Below are 19,112 nucleotides of genomic sequence, written 5' to 3' on the forward strand. Positions count from 1 at the left end.
GTCACATGACCAGAACTGTTTAATCAACATCCATGCTAGAACAGAATCATCACACCGTGGGAACAGATATAAACAGCACCAGGTGGATATTAAATATATAATAACCCCTGAGGAAGATGCGCTCTCTGGGCTCCGTGCAGCACAAGATCCCGTGCGTGTTCCTCACGGAGGTGAAGGAGGAACCGTCCAGAAAACGCGACTGTCAGGTGAATACAGACACCCAGAAACATCTAGAGACTGCTGCTGATAAAGCAAAAACAAAGGGTGGACGTGTATGCATTTCTTATTAAATAAAATAAAGTTAAAGCAGGTAGTTTTTTTTTTAGTAGACAGTACGCTTATGTTTTAACTTGCATTTTCTCCTCTCCTCACCATCCTCCTTTACCATTGACTTACAGTGGTGTACTTGCCCAGTGTAATGCAATACAATGCTTTGGAGTCACATGACATTCAAGCTATTACAAATAAATTAGAGATTGAAAAATGCAGATTAAATTAAAATAGTCATATAATAATAGGTGGACTAAAACACAACAACACGTGTGTTTTATGTGTCTTGTGTGATAATACAATGCTGCTGAGATTTTAATTTATCAATTAGTCATGAACAGGATATGAAAAAATACTTGCAAATAAGGAACTGCTATTTTTCTCACAGATAGATTTATATGAAATGAACCAAAATATGATTTTGTAAATGTAATTGTAGTTACACTAAGATTGTAGTTTTTATATTTTTCCTCTGAATTAACTGAACCTCTGTCTCTTCAGCAGTTCCAGGTAGTCGCCACAGAGACCCTGAACCCCGTGGCTCTGGAGGCCGACATCCACGGTGCCGTCGCCACGGAGAAGATCGACGGCACCTGCTGCTACGTTACACTTTATAACGGTGAGCATCTCCACAATAATCACATAGAAGCCCTCTGGAGAAGGGGTGAGTGTTGTGTTTGGGCTGGGCAATATATAATAATAATAATACTATATCTGTACTGTGATATGAGACTTGATATTATCGTATATTTTGGTTATTGTAATGTTGTAAGTGCTGTCTTTCCCTGGTGCACTATAGAAAAGTAATATAATTTTCTAGATTTTATATTATTTTATTCTACCCACTTAGTCCTTATATCATCATTTCAATATTTAGTAAAAGCACCAAAGGGACAATACTGTTGCAATATCGTTATTGAAATATTTGGTAAACATCTTTTACTATTTGTGTTTCTTTACATCGCCCAGCCCTACTTGCAGTATGCCGTTTTCTTTGTTAAAAATAAATAAAATATATACGTTTGAGGTTGTGTTGCCTTTACTGCTTCATATTGTGATATGTTGTTGATTAAAAAAACTAGCATACTAGCAATTATCTTAGTACTCCATTTCTCTTAAAAAAGAAACAGTCCTTCCTCTAGAACAGGGGTTCCCAACCCCCGGTCCGGTACCGGGCCGTGGAGGTGTTACTGCCGGGCCGCGAAATAGCTGTGAGTTTATCGTAATATTTGCAGAGTTATAAACATATAAAAAAAATTATCATAATATTTTTTTTTTTTAAATGTTTAATGTTCGCACCTATACCAGTCATATTATTTCATCCAGTAGCCTAGTTAATCTTCCACCAGATAACTGTTGAAAATGGCTTTTATGATGTTCCGAGGTATTCGGAGGTCTCAGCCTCTGGAGCGCACGAGAAAGTTACCGGTGCGCCAAGTAGGAAGAGGAGCGCACAGGAGACAACCGTTTGATTGCAGACTGTGATGTTTATGTGGGGAAATGGCAGTGCATACATTATTTGATATATTTCAAACTCGGACTTCATTTTAAGGACATTTTGTCGGCCAGGGGTGTAGAGCTATATGTTTAAGCACCGGATTGGCAAACCAGGAGAGTAAACAGTCTGCCTTGATCTATGAATTAATGTCCGGGACTCTCTCGGTATCTGCTGCCCGCAGCTGTTTGAAGGAAAGCCTTCACTTCATGAAATGGCTGCAGGCAGCATCAGGAGGCAGCGGGACGTATACTCCGCTCTGAGAAGTGCAGCACCAGCGGGTAAAGATGTGCCTTTTTACGCACCGCCTTCGCTGTGTTTACCTTCATCAGAACAGCGAGTGACTGCAGGCTGCTACGTGTTAACCACACACACCTCTACACACATCGAACTGCCCGATTACTCTCCCTTTTATTAGTTTTATGAAGGAGATGTCCAGTCACCAAGGCGTGTGTGTGTGTTCTGCTCAGCTCAGCGTGTTCGGTGTGTGTGTGTCTGTCCGACACCGGCATTTGTTTTCAAATGACCATGAACAGTAATTGACACACATCAGGCTAACTCCATAGGTAGCCTATATGCGGGTGTTCCCAAAAGAAGTTAGTTTAATCTTAATCTCGATGTAGAGCTAAATGCTGTCGGAGTGCACCGGAACGAACGTCACTATCATAATATCTTCTGAAAACAAATGCCACACACACACACACACACGGTACTTTTTTTAAACGTTGTTAATATGTTTTGGATGCATATTGTTCTAGTATTTGTTCAGGCTGTTACATACAGTTAGCCTCTGTTGCCACCTGCTGGTGAGTAAATATTAAAATCAGTCAAAATTAACAACCGGTCCGCGATTTTTTTAATTTATTGGATCTGCCGGTCTTTGGCACAATGAAGGTTGGGAACCCCTGCTCTAGAACACATGTGTCAAACTCAAGGCCCATGGTGGATTTAATTTCGGCCCGCAGGTCTCCTCCGCTCAGAGCCTGAGCCCAAACATTGATGACCTTGCCCCCGAGATGAGATGCTAAGTATCTGAACTAGCATCACAGAGCAGCAACCTGAGTTCAATGGATGTTTCCTTCTGCACTTTCTTTCTTGAGACAACAGGACAGGTTTGGTTTCTCTTTGAGGGAAATAGTTTTGTTGAAGCTGTTGTTGGCCTGTGGAAAAATGTACTTATGTACATGTACATAAGAAATGAGATAGATAGCTGCAGATAGAGCCATAAGAAATGAATGCAACTGATTATTTAATGTTGTTTTTATAGGCAATAATTTAAGCTTTGTTAGTTCCAGGTTTAATATGTGCAATAAGTTCATTTCAATACGTTCTGCTATAAACATTGAACCAGTCCGGCCCTCGACTAATAATAATAATAATATATAATATTTTTATAGCGCCTTTCAGGAAACCCAAGGTCGCTTTACAAGTCGGGTAGGGGGGGGAGTAGGGGAAAAAAAGGCAGACAGGTTAAGGGGGTGGGGGGGGAAGTAGTGGAAAAATAAACCTATTAAACTAACTACACAGTGGGGAAAGCCTTGGTAAAAAGGTGCGTTTTGAGGGCTTTTTTGAAAATGTCCAGGGTTGGGGCGCTGCGGATTTCGGGGGGGAGAGAGTTCCAGAGGGTGGGGGATGCCACACTGAAGGCTCTGTCACCAAAAGTCCGCAACCTGGTGCGGGGGGTGGAGAGGAGATCCTGTCCAGATGATCTTAGCTTCCGGGATGGAGTGTGGTAGCGGAGAAGGTCAGACAGGTATTGGGGGGCGAGGGCATGGAGGGATTTGTAAGTCAGAAGAAGGAGTTTATAGGTGATACGGTGCTTGACTGGGAGCCAGTGGAGGTGGATCAGAGTGGGGGTGATGTGCTGCCAGGTCTTGGTGTGAGTGAGCACCCTGGCAGCCGAGTTCTGCACATACTGGAGCCTGTCCAGGGCTTTACTGGGAACCCCGAACAGGACTCCGTTGCAGTAATCCAACCGGGAGGAGACGAATGCATGAATGAGGGTCTCGGCCACGGAATCAGAGAGTGATGGTCGTAGACGGGAGATGTTCCTGAGGTGATAGAAGGCAGACTTAGTGACGGATTTGACTCACAAATGAGGTGACTAGTACCCATTTGTTAAATGTTGGCCCACTGTGTATTTCAGTTTGACACCCCTGCTCTAGAATTCACTTTTTCTGTTAGTTTTGTTATTTTTCCCGCAGTAGAGAGGACTCAAAGTGTTTCCTGTTTTCCCTGCAGGGCGTCCTCACCTGTGGGCTCGCCTCGACAGGAGGCCCAACAAACAGGCGGAGAAGAGGTTCAAGAAACACCAGCACCAACACCGCAGCTGTAGAGGTGATTAGCTTCTGTTACATACAAATAACAAATAGTAAATAAAGTTAATATGTACTGTATAGTATTTAATTACAGTTTGTAAATCATAAGGTTTGCTGTTAAATGTTTAAAATAAATGGCACATTATATTTCTGTTATTTAAACATAAATATAAGGAGTAAAACTATAGTATATCTTTAAAAAGTCATAGTACAGTATGCTAGTAGATGTCCAAAAAATGTCACATTATGTCATGCTATTATTAACACATGAGTAATAGTATAGTTTGCCATCAAAAAGTCAGATCTAATTGGTGCACCACATCTTTCTTCAATACTTTAGTACACTCTCTTCGGACGGTTGCTCGGAGATTAAACCCATTTTGTTTGGTTGTTTTCCAGGTTTCTCGTGGGACGTCGAGGAGGATTTTAAGATTGTTCCGGAGGCGTGGATCCCGGCTCTCAGAGTCCAACATCTCAATGGACATCCGGTCCCCGACGAACACGGACACATTCCAGGTACTGACGACCATTACATTACATGTCGCTTTTATCCAAAGCGACTTACATACATTCAGTACTGTGGGCAATCCCCACAGGACACAACGACATGCTGACTGCAGTGGGACTCGAACTTGGTACCCCCTGATTCGAAGTCCAGCACTCTATCCACTGAGCCACAGCCTCCCATCACTCACCAAGTAATGGAAAAATCACCTTTAAACTCTAAACTATTAAAAGTCCAAATTGCAAGTGCTAGGTACATGTGTTTGGATTTATATCCATCATCCCATTTTCGTTTCAAAATGTGGTATTTCAGGCCACATTATTATAACTTCATGGAAGATTGAATCCCAATTAGTTAGCATAATTCAACAGCTGTGTTTCATTTTCATAAAACACAATGACCTCACCCTGCATACCACAACAGTGTCAGGGGTAGACATTAAGGGTACAATTTCACTGGCCCTCCGGGCCGGTGGAGTTTTATTATCACTGGCCCCACCATTGTAACCTCTGGCCCGGAGCATTCGTCCAAAAAACATCGACTAATAATGAAGAAAATTAACACATGTGTTGCCATAGTAATTTATGCACTAACTACATTACTACTTGTACTACAACATTTTAATCATCAGTTCTTCCTCATTTTCCTCAATTGTTCATATTTGGTTTATTAAAATAATGATATTGTGGCCATTGTTAAAAAATTCTGCTATTATTATGAGTATTATTATTTGTATAATGCGCTTTCTGCCTTCCTGTCATCAGGAGTTAGACATGTAATGGCTATAGATTAGAACCTTCATTATCCTAAACTGCTGGGACATTTCCCTCTAGCCAATATACCTTTATACTTTCTACTCTTCACTTACTTGTCAGCATACAGTAGGTTGGCATTGATGTACAGAGCCGACAGAAGACCTTGTTTATATTGGCATCATATTGAGAGGTGACGCGTCCTAAAACCAGGAAGTAAGCTGCTGGTTCCCTCGACAGAAAGCAACGGGATTTCTCCACTGGATTTTTGAAAATAGCTGGAAATAAGGTCTGTGGAAAACAAACCTGTTTGATAAATGCACGTTTTGTTCAGCCGGATAATCTCCACATGTCTATCCTACTTTTATAATTTTCGAATCATAAATCTAATCGATAGATTATAAAAGGGTTTTAGGACGCGTCACTGTGTTGAAACCTTCTCTCCCTCTTCTTCTCATACTCATCTCACTCTCCTTTAACTCCTCCGGTGACTTTCGTTTATTTGAAGATTGTTTTTTTGCCCAGCGCTTGGCCGGTTACCGCTGGTATTAAAAACATTTTGGAGAATGGTTAGGTGGCGCGAAAGTCTGTAGTGAAGGAGCGCGCTCCCGCTCACGGGAGCCTGCTCGCGCTGCGATCCGCAGCAAACGGCTGTTTGCTTTTCACCCAACAACAACAACAACAACCGCCTCACGAAACGCTATGTTGTAGCGTTAATAAACGAAACAATTTAACAAAATTGCTTGTCAAAATACCAATACTACCACAGGACCATTTTCTTTTTTAGAGCATTGTTTTTAGTGGCCCGAGCGGGCAAGTGGAAAGTACGTTATGCCATTTATAATGTCGAGCCCTGAGTGTACGCTGCTTATTAATATATGGACCATAGTAGCATCTGTTTAACTAGAATTCGGTTATATTTATGGTACCATTTGCAGAGTAAATACAGCTTTACTTCAGGGAGAGTTTTATAACCGAGTGTAGCTCATACAGAAAAACTCACATCATTATCGTAACTTGGCCCTTGTGTTCAGGCTGGGTCCCGGTGCAGAAAGACAATAAGCAGTACTGCTGGCACGGCTCTGTGCTGGACCCTGAGGGGGGGACGGTTCTGGTTCTGAGGCCTGGTGGTGATGAAGATGAAGAGGAGCTGGAAGTCTCTGCCGTGCCGCTGGCCGACCAGATGGAGCGAACTCTGGAACTCATCGGAACAAACGTCAACGGGAACCCTTATGGTGAACACATTTTATAACGTTTGTCGGACATTTCTGAGCAAGTGGTGGTTGTTTAAACGCCAGATCATGTTTTTCAATTTAAAAAAAAAAAACATGTGGTTTAAATCATTTTATAAAACGGACATGTCAAATCAAGCAATCTGATTGGTCCGCAAAAACGCTATCAACCAATCAGATTGCTTGATTTGACTCGTCAGTTTTATAAATATATTTACATTTCTTCCGTTACGAAACAAACGTACAAAGCATAAGATGGAAACATTTAAGGTTAACTTCGACCTCCGGGGAGGTCTTACTATGGAGGACTGGATTGAGTGCCTATCTCCAGAAAAAAAAGCACCTAAACGACGACATGCAGAGCTACGTGAAGAGCAGGTAGACCAACTGGAGAAGTACAAGCATTCAAAAGCTTTCTGATGCGGGTCTTGAAAGCAGAGAAATGATGACCGTTAGTGGCCACAGGTGCGAAAGCTTTCTCCAGAGCTACTGGAAGCCGAATCTCGGGGACCGGAGAAAGTGGAGCAATATTCTCACCACGCCGAGCAGCAGCCTAGAACAACCTCAACCTCAACAAGTAACCACGTAAGCCATGCTACTGATGCTGGACAGGTTTTCAGTGGCTGCACAATAAACGGCAACATTCACATTAATGTAAATTAAAAGCCAAATAATGGATCAACGCTCTCTGTCTAATATGTTCTCGCTGTTAGTGTTGTTGCATAGCAACCACCTCGCACTATGTTTCGTGCAGAAGGCAACGGAGGGACTATTTTATTTTGAACATCATTATTTACTAATAAAAACTATTTTTAAATTAGAGTGTGTACTTTTCTTTCATATTACCACACTTGGTAACCGTTTTATAAAAGCAATAGCTCACTTCAGGCCGTGGTATATGCTCATTATATCACAGCTAAGGGGCGTGGTTCGGCCCGACGCGAAGCGGAGGGTCGAGAGCGTCGTGAGCTATTGCTTAAATATTGCCCGGAGGATACTATGACTTTTCTTCAAATTTGTCGACATACTATATTAGATTTCTTTTCATTTTCTCAGATAATTTTCCACCTTGTCTGACATTCTTTAGTGGTTTAAAATGATTATATTTCCCGGTTAATTTTGGGTTTTTAAAAGGCGTCTCAAATCGATGCTGGATCATTTACTGTAGAATCTCCCATATTCCAAAGCTGTGTGTTCAGGGCGGCATACCTTAAATATCTATCCTATTTAAGACAAGTCTATTGTGCTCGAAGGAAAACCGTAACCTTTATTTTATATATTTTTTAAGATTAGGCTTTGATAATTGAGTCCCTACAATTATGTTCTCGATGCCACGCTTTGAATACTAAGATTTGTTCGTAGTATACGTAACTTTACCCGTTACCTTTTTTACACATGCTATGACTTTTTTTCATATTTTTTCGACATACAGTCAAGTCTATTTTCCTTGAAGGACAAATATTAACCTTTATTTTAGATATTTTTTAAGCTTTGATAATTGAGTCCCTACAACTATGTCCCTGTTTCAATGCCACATTTAATATTATGAGAAGACTTTTTTCTTCTTACTGTGAATTTAGTAATAAAAAGTATTTCACAAAAAAAGTCATAGACAAATTCCATAGTTCAATATTTCACAATAAAATCCATTGTATGGTATATCAAAGAAAGGCATCCTCCTCATCACATTTTTATAACATATCATACTTAGTTTAATGTAATACAAATATTTTCCAATCAAGACAATGAATGTTTAACGGAGACATTTGTACTATATGAAGACATTATTGCATTGTCTCTCATTAACGCCGCTGTGTGTCCTCAGGTCTGGGCAGTAAGAAGCAGCCTCTGCACCTCCTGGTGTCTCACGGGAGCTTCGGGGTCAGAAACCCCCCCCCGGTGGACTTCCATCAGATCAGCTCGTGGCTGAGGGAGGGTCCGGGGGGCCGGGTGGAGGGCCTCGTGTGGCACTGCAGCGACGGCACGCTCATCAAGGTGAGAAGACTTCATTGAGATACCGTCAGTGTGAGATCACTTAAAGGCTTTCTCTCTTGCCGGTTATACCACAAGGTGAGTTCCTTTCTACTTCCTGCTTCTTCACACACATGCTCTCCAGTACAGGTTAGCTTCGAGTGTTAGCGATGCTAATGTAAACACCGACCATATTACGTCCAAAACAGTCGGGCATTGTTTCTGATAGCAACGTTTCTGATTGGGCCGTGGGTCCACATTTCAGATATGACGTCATATCGGACTCAAATCTGAATCAGCTCCGTTGTAGCCCGTTTTTAGAGATTTGGGTACGGAGGAAAAGAGAGAGGGTTTTATTTTCTGACGCTGCGTGAGTTCCCCGACACACCGGGGACACATGTTGATGTGGAAAAGACATACAAAAGTGCATTTTGCACGATAGGTCCCCTTTAATACACACTGAGAGCAGCATGGTGGGAGAACATCTGATACTTCAGTAAAAGCTTCAAAACGTCATTGTAAAAATACTAGTATTTCACATTTTCCAAAATACTATACTTCACTTTTTCTTCTTTTTTTTTTTACTACACCAAGACTTTCTTTCATGGTTTTTCTACATACTATAACATTTATCTTCTTCAAAATGTCGACTTACTATACCATGACTTTTTTTCGACACGTTACTATGACTTTGAGTTTGTACTTTTTCCAACATATACTGACTTCCTATACTCGGACGTTTCTCACATTTTTTAACATACTATACTATAAGTTAAAAAAAGAAAAAAACGTTTCGACATACAAAGATTTCCCAACTTTTTTGGACATGCTATGCTAAGACTTTTTTTTTTCCTTTTTTGACTTTCATTGACCTTTATGAATGTTTCGACATAATAGGCAGGGCAAGTTTATTTATATAGCACATTTCAACACAAGGCAGTTGAAATGAAAGACATTAAGAGCATAAAGAAACATATTATGAAATGGCTTTTAAAAACACTAATTTAAAAGCAAAGATAATAAAACATGAATACCAAAGGTACATTAATTAAAGTCACAGAGCAGTGAGATACACACATCCGAAATGCTTAGGTCTGACTCTCAATCATTGCTCACTTTTTAGCAGAAATAGTTGACCTCACTTTCTTTCTACTTTCTTCTTTAATCCATTATCTCAAGTGTTTCATGCGAAACGAACCCCCCTTTGGAAAATTATAATCCGACCCCATGGTACCTTTTAGTGTCTCCCGAAACTATTCCTCTTTTTTATTTTTAAATGCACATAGTTCAGTTTACCTTGTCTTTCTTGGACTTCTTTTTGGTGTCCTCCGTGAACCAGGGTCTTGAAAGCAAAACGGATTCCTGTACCCCATGGTACCTTTTTAGTTTTCGCCAAAACTATTCCTCTTTTCTTTAAATGCACATTAGTTAAGTTTAAGTTGTCTTTTCTAGGACTTTTTTGATGTCCCCCGCGAACCAGGGTCTTGAAACCAAAACGCCACACGTAGGGGACTTTAACCACCTACGAGGGGACCCCAATAATGACTTTAACTACCTACAGTACGGGGGGACTTTAACTCCAACACACGTAGGGGACTTGAACCCCAATAATGACTTTAACTACCTACAGTACGGGGGGACTTTAACCCAAAAAATAATAAACATTAAAATAATACACTATACTACTGTATGAGTTCAATTCACATTTTTCTGTAATACCACTAAGACTTTTTTACATGGTTTGACATCCTATGACTGTTTTATTTTTGAGAAACAACATTTTGAAATATGTTTTGGAAATATAATACCAGGATTCTTAATTTCACATTCTATAATATTTTGTTGTTGATAATACCATCAGCTATTTAACATGTAATATAATGTGTTAACTACCTGTAATCCCGTTGAAGGCCTTTAAATGTTATCTGTTGCTCTGCAGGTGCACCGTCACCACCTGGGTCTGCGCTGGCCGGACGGGGGGGCGAGCCTCGGGGAGCGGCCGGTGGTCGTGCGTGTGGTCGGGGGGGAAAACACCGACAGGAAGGACTTGTTCTCATCGTTCTGCAGACTCAACGGGCAGCGCTTCAGCCGACTGCAGGACGTCCACTTTGACTCGTAAACAGTGACTAAAACGATTCGACTGTGACCATCGACGAAAGCAGCTCGATAATGTCGCCGATAATTCCATTCGCTTTGCAGAAACAGCTTAAATTAAAAAACGACTTGACCAAATGTTCCAATAATTATCTTTAAATATTGTATCTTTCATAGCCAAGTGAAGAATAAACAACGAGTAATTAAATATTGACGTGTAACTGGTTTTTATTCAACAGTCTGATAAGTATAAAATCTGCGTTATTGACAAATATACAGAAGAACAATATACCAAACTGTACAAATATAAAGAAATAAATATGCTACATACATCAACCAACCAAGAACTGTGTGTTCGAGAAATAGCTGCCTCATGAAAACTTGAGATGCTACGTAACTGTTTACTGATTTTATTCATAATTAAGTGGACAGCGCTATTTAAATGTCTCGTCTGGAGAAATCTTTAGGGCTGGACATCGACACAGCGGCGAAAGTCAATATCTATCTAGAGAAATCTTTAGGGCTGGACATCGACACAGCGGCGAAAGTCAATATCTATCTAGAGAAATCTTTAGGGCTGGACATCGACACAGCGGCGAAAGTCAATATCTATCTAGAGAAATATCTAAAGACTTCTTACTTATCTAACTAACCCGCTTACAAACCTATGTTTTACGCTGAAAGAATGAGTCCACAATGTAAAAATGTCCCGTTGCTAAGAACATAATAGTTATTCTAGGCAAACATGCTAATCAAATGAGATATAGGCAAGTGTTAATAAAAACAAAAACGTAAGTATGATACAAACATAACATTAATGGTTTAGGCCAACAACAAAAAATGGTTAATCATCTCTGAACTTCCGGCTGCTGATTCTCCACTGATCAAACCGTCGCATGCTGTATTGTTGATTCCAAGGAGATGAAGAAATACTTTATTAATCCCTCACGGGGAAATGTCTTTACTAAAGTATGTCTTCAGCCCTAAAGGAATAACCTGTAAGTGTTGAAGACTGATAACTATAACTGTACTTCATGTGCAGTTTAAACGGAGATTTAAAGGCACGGTACCCCGAGTTAACTGACGGAGACGACGGGCAGCTCCACCTCCACTCCGAACTTCTCACACACTTTCCTCAGCTGCTCCTCCAGCAGGATGTTCTTCGTCACCTCGGAGTTGTAGTTGTACTTCAAGTCCTCGATCTCTTCGAAGAACGACGGGTCAAAGTTCTCCAGCTCTTCCTTCAGCTTTTTGACCTCCGTCTGGAGTTGTGTTTTCTCCGTCTGGGCGACGTGAAGGAGCCGTTTGAGCGCGCCGGTGTCTGAGGAAACAACGGGAGACAACGGGCGTTATTGTTGTTGTTTGTTGTGACATGTGACATCCTGGCTCACTTTGAACGAAACGGGTCATAACGTGCCGTTTCATTAAACATCTACAAAACCGTTTTACTGACAATTTCTTACATGTTTGTCCTATTTTGTAAATGAAAGATGTGGATAAGATAAGATGTACTTTACTGATCCCGATTAGGAACATATTGTTGTTGCAGCAGCATAAACAAAACACATCATAATAATAAATTAAAAGTAGAAATAAACAATTCTAACATAGAAACATCTCAAAATGGAAATAATCCAGCATTAGAGAGTAAGAAAAATATACAGATGAGCGTGAAGATAAAACAATATATAAACTGTCTGACAAATAAAAACAGTTTGACATTTACATCCCAAAGCGAGACATTTTCAATCAGAACTTTTTTGTGTTACATTCGATTGAATTAAGGCTTCGTGATATCCTACACACACACACACACACACACACACACACACACACACACACACACACACACACACACACACACACACACACACACACACACACACACACACACACACACACACACACACACACACACACACACACACACACACACACACACACAAAATATGTGTTTCCCCCCCCTTTTATGTGCCCCTCCCCCACGTGGATCACACCTGGCTCACGCAATACATGTTCAGTGTCTGTTCTTTGTATATTCACTGCAGTTCTTCATGTATATCAGTAGTGTGATACAACATGTACAGTTTGAAAGGGTGATGATTAATGTTTTTTGTGTTAATGTAAAAGCAGTTAAAACAGGACCGCGAACACCAAAGCAAGGGGGGGAACGAAGACAATAGGAGGGTTAAATGTATTGTAAACAACAGCCGAATTAAGAGAGGTCATCTCATAGAGCTTTAGTTAAATGAACATTGGTGTGTTCTGAAGTCTCACCTAGCTGAGAGGATGTTTCCCCGTATCTCTCACTGTACTCGTTCAGCTTCTGTTTCAGCTCCGTGTTCTCCTTCTCACTGCTTAACAATCTTTCGATGAACAACGTTTGAAAAACAACATATTAGTTTTAAAGTACGGAAAAAACGATGCTTTTACACATTTTTCAAAATGTTTTGACATACTATAATATTACTCTTTAAGAGTCTTTACCCAAACATTGACATGCTATGACATGTTTGCCATTAATAGTGCCTTCCATAATGACTTTTCCAATTTTTCGACATACTATACTATGATATCTTTTCTTTCTTTTTCGACATACTATGATATATCTTCAAATATCTTCAACATACTTTTCTATGACTTTTTCAACATACTTTTCTATGACAGTGTTAACATTTTCTATGTTTTGGTTATATTATACTATGATTTCTTTCATATTTTTTGACATACCCCTCTGAAATTTCACCCGCCCTTATATCACTTTATCAGGTGTGTAGCAGGGTTTCCGTTAGCCGGTAATTACCGGTTTTTAGCTGGTAACATTTATAAAAAACCGGTAAATTCAAAACCTGACTGTCAAAATGTCTGGTAATAATTTGGGATGCTCCGATCGATCGGCCGCCGGTCATTATCGGCCGATATTCACTCTTAATAGTTTGATCGGTGCTCTCTATAAAGGCCGATCAGGAGAGCTGGATCTGATCCATATGGACATAAACGCGAGTGCAGTTTAACCGGACGAGAGAGAGGGATCAGATCAGCTGCTGAGTCTGACCGAGACACGCAGCTCTGCATGATCACCTGAAGCCCCGCCCTCTGTTTAGCGAGCTGCATGAGAAACTGACGGGCTGTCAGGAGAGAGAGAGAGGGAGGGAGAGGATCCGTTTCTCCCGTCTTATTATTCAAAGTTGATGTAAACTTCTGAATAATGTACGTTATCTACTACAAGTAGTTTGTTTGAATGTAATAATTATGTTGTTTGTTTGTGGAATCATTTATTGAAAAATGAATCTGAATTTTTCGATCTGTTACGATTATAAACTGAAGCAATATAAAAATGAGCCCGTGAACTGAGTTTTAAACTGAAGCATATCTGCTCATAGTCCGGTAATCACCTGCTAACGGAAACTCTGCTACACAACTATTATTATTATTGAAATATGACCGGTAAGTTTCAAATTAGTCCGGTAAAATAAATTCTGCCCGGACATTTGACCGGCGAGAAAAAATCCTAGCGGAAACCCTGGTGTGTAGTTAACGACTCGTTGCACTTTTGACAAACCTATTTTTCTGGAGCTCCTTGGTGAATCCGCCTTCTGTCTTTCCGGCTGAAGGGAACCTTTTCAACATGTCAACCTAAGGAAAATGTACATTATACTTTATTCCATATTCGACACAAGCTTGAGGCCAAATGACAAATCTAAAAATGGAAGCTCTTCACTCACTGCTGTGAATATGTACAATAATGATCGAGCCTGTACCTGATCTTCCAGTTTCCGGATGTGTATCTGCGCGTTCTCCTCACGCTCCCTCACCTCCTTCAGCTGTTGTTTCACTTCAGAAAGGCTGGAGGTCTTCTGGGAAAGATCCTTCTCCAGCTCCTTCATCTTGTTCTCAATCATTCTGCGGATACAAGTGAAAGAAGCATGAGATCACACTCAGGAGACTGTCCTTAAGGCCTGCAGCTTCAACATAATGTCAAGGTTTTTAAGTGTTTTAAAACAAGTAAATAGACATAAAAACAAGGATATAATGTCAAATTAGGTAGGAACACTTTATAGTAACAGTGACGATAAGGTTAAATTAAATAATAATAATACATTGGATTTTTATAGCGCTTTTCCTAATGCTCAAAGACGCTTTAAATAAGAGAGACATGTTAAAAGCCTGAGTAGGAAGGCGTTAATAGAGACTGGAATGAATAGTTTCTATCTCCTGCTGCAGTTTTAAGAGACCACACCCCCTAAGATAAGACTAACAGATAGGATTTATTAACATTCTTCTGACCTTGCCACCACGGTAGATTTCGAGCTCTTGCTGCCAGCCCCCTCAGAGATGGGTTTGGAGAGAGAGGCTCTCAGTCTCTGCTTCGTTTCCTCCAGCTCGGCCTCCAGCTTCTCGTTGGTCACCTCCACACTCGCCTTCGTCACCTTCATCCTATCCACAGTTTCCATCTCCTGTAACCAGAGACGGCAAAAGTACACACATCCTTTACTCAAGTAGAAGTACAGATACTCGTGTTTACAAATACTCTGGTAGAAGTAGAAGTACTGACTAAACTTCTTTACTCAAGTAAAAGTAAAGAGGCTTTGAAATGTACTTCAGTAAAAAGTACCCATAACTAGCAGTTGCTTTAAAGAGTACCTGACCTCCCTTTATATCAATAGAACAATAATGTCATTGTTAGCTAATGAATGTTTCCATGCTGAACAACGGCAACATGACAACGTTTCCATTGGTCCCTCTTCTTTAGAGAAGACCAGGAAGTGATGGATACACGGATCGTGTTCCAACCAATAGGCACGCAGTGACTCTAAAGAATAATGACCACGCACCAACACACATTCAGACTAAAGGAACCAGCTGTTTGGAAAATGAGAGAAGTAGAAAGTACAGGTATTTGAGTTCAACATGTAAGAAGTAGAAAGTACAGGTATTTGAGTTCAACATGAGAGAAGTAGAAAGTACAGGTATTTGTGTTCAACATGTAAGAAGTAGAAAGTACAGGTATTTGAGTTCAACATGAGAGAAGTAGAAAGTACAGGTATTTGAGTTCAACATGTAAGAAGTAGAAAGTACAGGTATTTGTGTTCAACATGTAAGAAGTAGAAAGTACAGGTATTTGAGTTCAACATGTGAGAAGTAGAAAGTACAGGTATTTGAGTTCAACATGTAAGAAGTAGAAAGTACAGGTATTTGAGTTCAACATGTGAGAAGTAGAAAGTACAGGTATTTGAGTTCAACATGTGAGAAGTAGAAAGTACAGGTATTTGAGTTCAACATGTAAGAAGTAGAAAGTACAGGTATTTGAGTTCAACATGTGAGAAGTAGAAAGTACAGGTATTTGAGTTCAACATGTGAGAAGTAGAAAGTACAGGTATTTGAGTTCAACATGTGAGAAGTAGAAAGTACAGGTATTTGAGTTCAACATGTAAGAAGTAGAAAGTACAGGTATTTGAGTTCAACATGTGAGAAGTAGAAAGTACAGGTATTTGAGTTCAACATGTGAGAAGTAGAAAGTACAGGTATTTGAGTTCAACATGTGAGAAGTAGAAAGTACAGGTATTTGAGTTCAACATGTGAGAAGTAGAAAGTACAGGTATTTGTGTTCAACATGTAAGAAGTAGAAAGTACAGGTATTTGGGTTCAACATGTAAGAAGTAGAAAGTACAGGTATTTGAGTTCAGAATGTAAGAAGTAGAAAGTACAGGTATTTGGGTTCAGAATGTAAGAAGTAGAAAGTACAGGTATTTGGGTTCAGAATGTAAGAAGTAGAAAGTACAGGTATTTGGGTTCAGAATGTAAGAAGTAGAAAGTACAGGTATTTGGGTTCAGAATGTAAGAAGTAGAAAGTACATGTATTTGAGTTCAACATGTAAGAAGTCAAAGTCTTCAGAAAAATAAGTAGTGGAGGAAAGTACTGATACCAGAAGAATGTACTTAGGTACCGTAACGAAGTATTTGTACTCCACTACTTCCCACCTCTGCCTGTAACCATATCAAACAGGCATACCCAGGTTGTATAGCAAGAGCAGTATTCATGTATTCAGAGGGGTTTTATTTCAAATGAGGAACAAATAAAGACATTCTGTCAAAAAGCATCCTTGGCGTAAAAGTTCGACATATCTTTGGAGTTCAACATTTCTCATTTCAACCTGCTGATAAAAAGCTCATTTCCATTCACACAAACTTGCTGAGAGAGACGTTACACAATGTTTACTACGTCTTGAGCCAATATGTTTTAAAATAAGCTGTTTTCTTTTTACTTATTTGAGGTCCATCAAAGATACATTTCCTTCACATTGTGTCAGTTATTTTGAATATAGAGACTTATAACTCCAAAAGTACTAAATATTAGGATGCTTCTCTTAATTAGGAGTCTTTACACTTATTGAGGCAATAACTAAACGTGTATTCACCCTTTTGATCTCCTTGCGTAGACGTTCGTTTTCCATCACTATTTTCTCCAGTCCTTTGGTTTTAGATTCAAGTTTGGATCTCAGCTCAGCTTCACCGGCACTCTTCAGTTTCTCATAGTCCGTCTACAAAGAACAACAATATTTACCGTCAGCTGTAGAACAGAACAGTTAAGTATATAAACAAGTAGTAACAGAATTATAGTTCACGTGAAGATACGGACCTTCAGTCGGTCATTTTGTTGCTCCAGGGCAGACATCTTGTCTTGATTTGACGACGCCCCGGACTTCTTCAGGGACTCATTCTCTCTCTGCACCCTCTCCACCACCTTCTTCATCAGCCCGATGGTCTTCTCCAGCTCTGGGACTGTCTTCCCGCTGTGACCGGCCTGATGACGAACGCAAAGGAGATTAGCTTTCATAATCTACAGATGCAACAGGAGGTTGGTTAATTAAATATTAAAGGAGAACCTCAGCAGAGTTTCATCTATATCATTTTTTGATATTACTGCAGATTTGTATTCCATATTTTATTCATTTCTATGTAAATACTGTTACATTTTTTATTATTTTTCTAGTTCTCTATCTTTGTTTTACTTGTAAAACACACAGGTATGGTGTGTTTCCCGGATGTGAGAGGACGCTGGCGTCGTTTTCTCGCCGCTTCTCTGTCTGGATTTTTTTTAATCTTTTCTACTCTTTCCTGAACATTTCTTAGCAGCTTTTTGGCCGACCAGTCCGGTTAAGATCTATGTCAATCTTCCACTAACTGGATCACTGAGATGTGTGAAAGTGTCCGTGTTTTCCTACCTGAAAACACCGGCTCCGTTTCGCCGCTCCACCTGCTCTCCTTCTGATCCTCCCGGCTTCACCTGCCTAGCTCCTCCAACGCTGCCTCCACCCCATTCCCGGACTTTTCAAAACGTGTCCTGCCTTTGGCTGGCCTGGACCCCTCTTCCGTGGACTACCTGGAGCTAGCTGCCTGCATCTCTGCAGTCATCAAGCTGCAGGATACCCGCTAGCTGCTAATGCTAGCGGCTGCCCGGCTCACCTGTCCCCTCAACGCTCCGTCTCTCCTGCCTGGCATGGCATTGAGGTACTCCACTACGAGACTTCTACAACTCAACAACCATTCCACACCGTTATGCATCTCTGCCATCAAAAACCACGAACTTCTAAAACGAACCAGATACATCCATAGAGGCTCCGGTCGCAAGTTTGTTTACTTTCACACAGGTCACTCCATCCCCGTATTCTGGTCAGCTGAGCGCACACCCACCTTTCGACTACGTCATCACAACAATACAGACCACACCACACAAAGCAATATGAAGCTCACTCTGTTTAATACCCGGTCCCTCAACCATAAAAGCCACATTCTCAACTAATTCATTCTGGACAATAAACTGGACTCTCTCTGTCTGACAGAAACCTGGCAACAACCTCTGGATTATCTCTCACTCAACCTCACTACACCCAATGGATACTCATACATAAATAAGCCACGCTCGGAGGGCCGAGGTGGTGGAATTGCCGAAATACACCGACAGGACATTAAAACCAGCCTCATCCCCATCTCATCTGCTCCTTCCTTTGAACACCTGGCTTTTAAACTCTCTGGTCACACACGGTCAGTCCTGGCAGTTGTCTACCGCCCTCCCAAACCAAACCCATCATTCCTCTCCGATTTCTCTGAATTTCTGACCCAGCTCTGTTCTTTCTCGACCTCAGTCCTCCTACTTGGTGATTTCAACATCCACATGGACTCCACTGACTCTACAATAACTACAGACTTCACGGACATGCTTAACTGCTTCAACCTCATTCAACATGTCAACTTTCCGACCCATAACCGTGGCCACATTCTGGATCTTGTTTGCTCGACTGGACTAAACCTTCACCATCTGTCTGGCTCAGACTTCTTCCTCTCCGACCACTTAGCCATCACCATGACCATCAACATTCCCACCATGACCATCAACATTCCCACCCCACCACCAAAGCAAAAACGCAAAATCAACTTCCTGTGTTTCAGCTACCTCGCTCTCATCCTCCCTCT

General features: G+C 40.7%; 2 protein-coding genes across 4 annotated transcripts in view; one reads left to right on the plus strand and one right to left on the minus strand.

The window, feature by feature from the left end:
• rlig1 (RNA 5'-phosphate and 3'-OH ligase 1) lies at positions 1-10,845 on the plus strand. 3 transcript variants are annotated; one of them, XR_004552356.1, is made up of 7 exons: positions 1-206; positions 772-889; positions 4,007-4,102; positions 4,483-4,599; positions 6,375-6,575; positions 8,398-8,642; positions 10,483-10,570. XR_004552356.1 is itself a non-coding variant. In XM_034085984.1 (7 exons), exons 1-7 carry the CDS (start codon positions 117-119, stop codon positions 10,660-10,662), a joined length of 972 nt encoding a protein of 323 aa, XP_033941875.1. In that variant the 5' UTR covers positions 1-116; the 3' UTR covers positions 10,663-10,845. The 3 variants fall into 3 exon arrangements, 2 of the variants coding, with proteins under 2 accessions (XP_033941875.1, XP_033941876.1); XM_034085984.1 differs by having other exon boundaries at positions 8,398-8,567; positions 10,483-10,845; XM_034085985.1 differs by having other exon boundaries at positions 775-889; positions 8,398-8,567; positions 10,483-10,845.
• A 2-nt stretch (positions 10,846-10,847) lies between these two features.
• The window catches only part of cep290 (centrosomal protein 290), a 144,060-nt gene continuing 135,795 nt past the window's right edge, over positions 10,848-19,112 (minus strand). The window contains exons 45-51 of the mRNA XM_034085975.1: positions 17,278-17,442; positions 17,057-17,179; positions 14,925-15,094; positions 14,399-14,540; positions 14,200-14,273; positions 12,915-13,003; positions 10,848-11,958 (exon numbers count right to left, since the gene is read on the minus strand). Of these exons, the coding sequence (XP_033941866.1) occupies positions 11,714-11,958; positions 12,915-13,003; positions 14,200-14,273; positions 14,399-14,540; positions 14,925-15,094; positions 17,057-17,179; positions 17,278-17,442 (1,008 nt within the window). The 3' untranslated portion in view covers positions 10,848-11,713. The remainder of the gene's footprint in view (positions 11,959-12,914; positions 13,004-14,199; positions 14,274-14,398; positions 14,541-14,924; positions 15,095-17,056; positions 17,180-17,277; positions 17,443-19,112) is intronic.

Source organism: Pseudochaenichthys georgianus, chromosome 6, assembly GCF_902827115.2.
Source record: "Pseudochaenichthys georgianus chromosome 6, fPseGeo1.2, whole genome shotgun sequence".
Lineage (NCBI taxonomy): Eukaryota > Metazoa > Chordata > Actinopteri > Perciformes > Channichthyidae > Pseudochaenichthys > Pseudochaenichthys georgianus.

Bases quoted from the DNA above. Each gene is read 5' to 3' on its own strand.
- rlig1 (XM_034085984.1), top strand. From the start codon at position 117: ATGCGCTCTCTGGGCTCCGTGCAGCACAAGATCCCGTGCGTGTTCCTC. The intron at 6,576-8,397 runs GTGAACACATTT...GTGTGTCCTCAG, and splicing joins CGTCAACGGGAACCCTTATG to GTCTGGGCAGTAAGAAGCAG. The intron at 8,568-10,482 runs GTGAGAAGACTT...GTTGCTCTGCAG, and splicing joins GCGACGGCACGCTCATCAAG to GTGCACCGTCACCACCTGGG.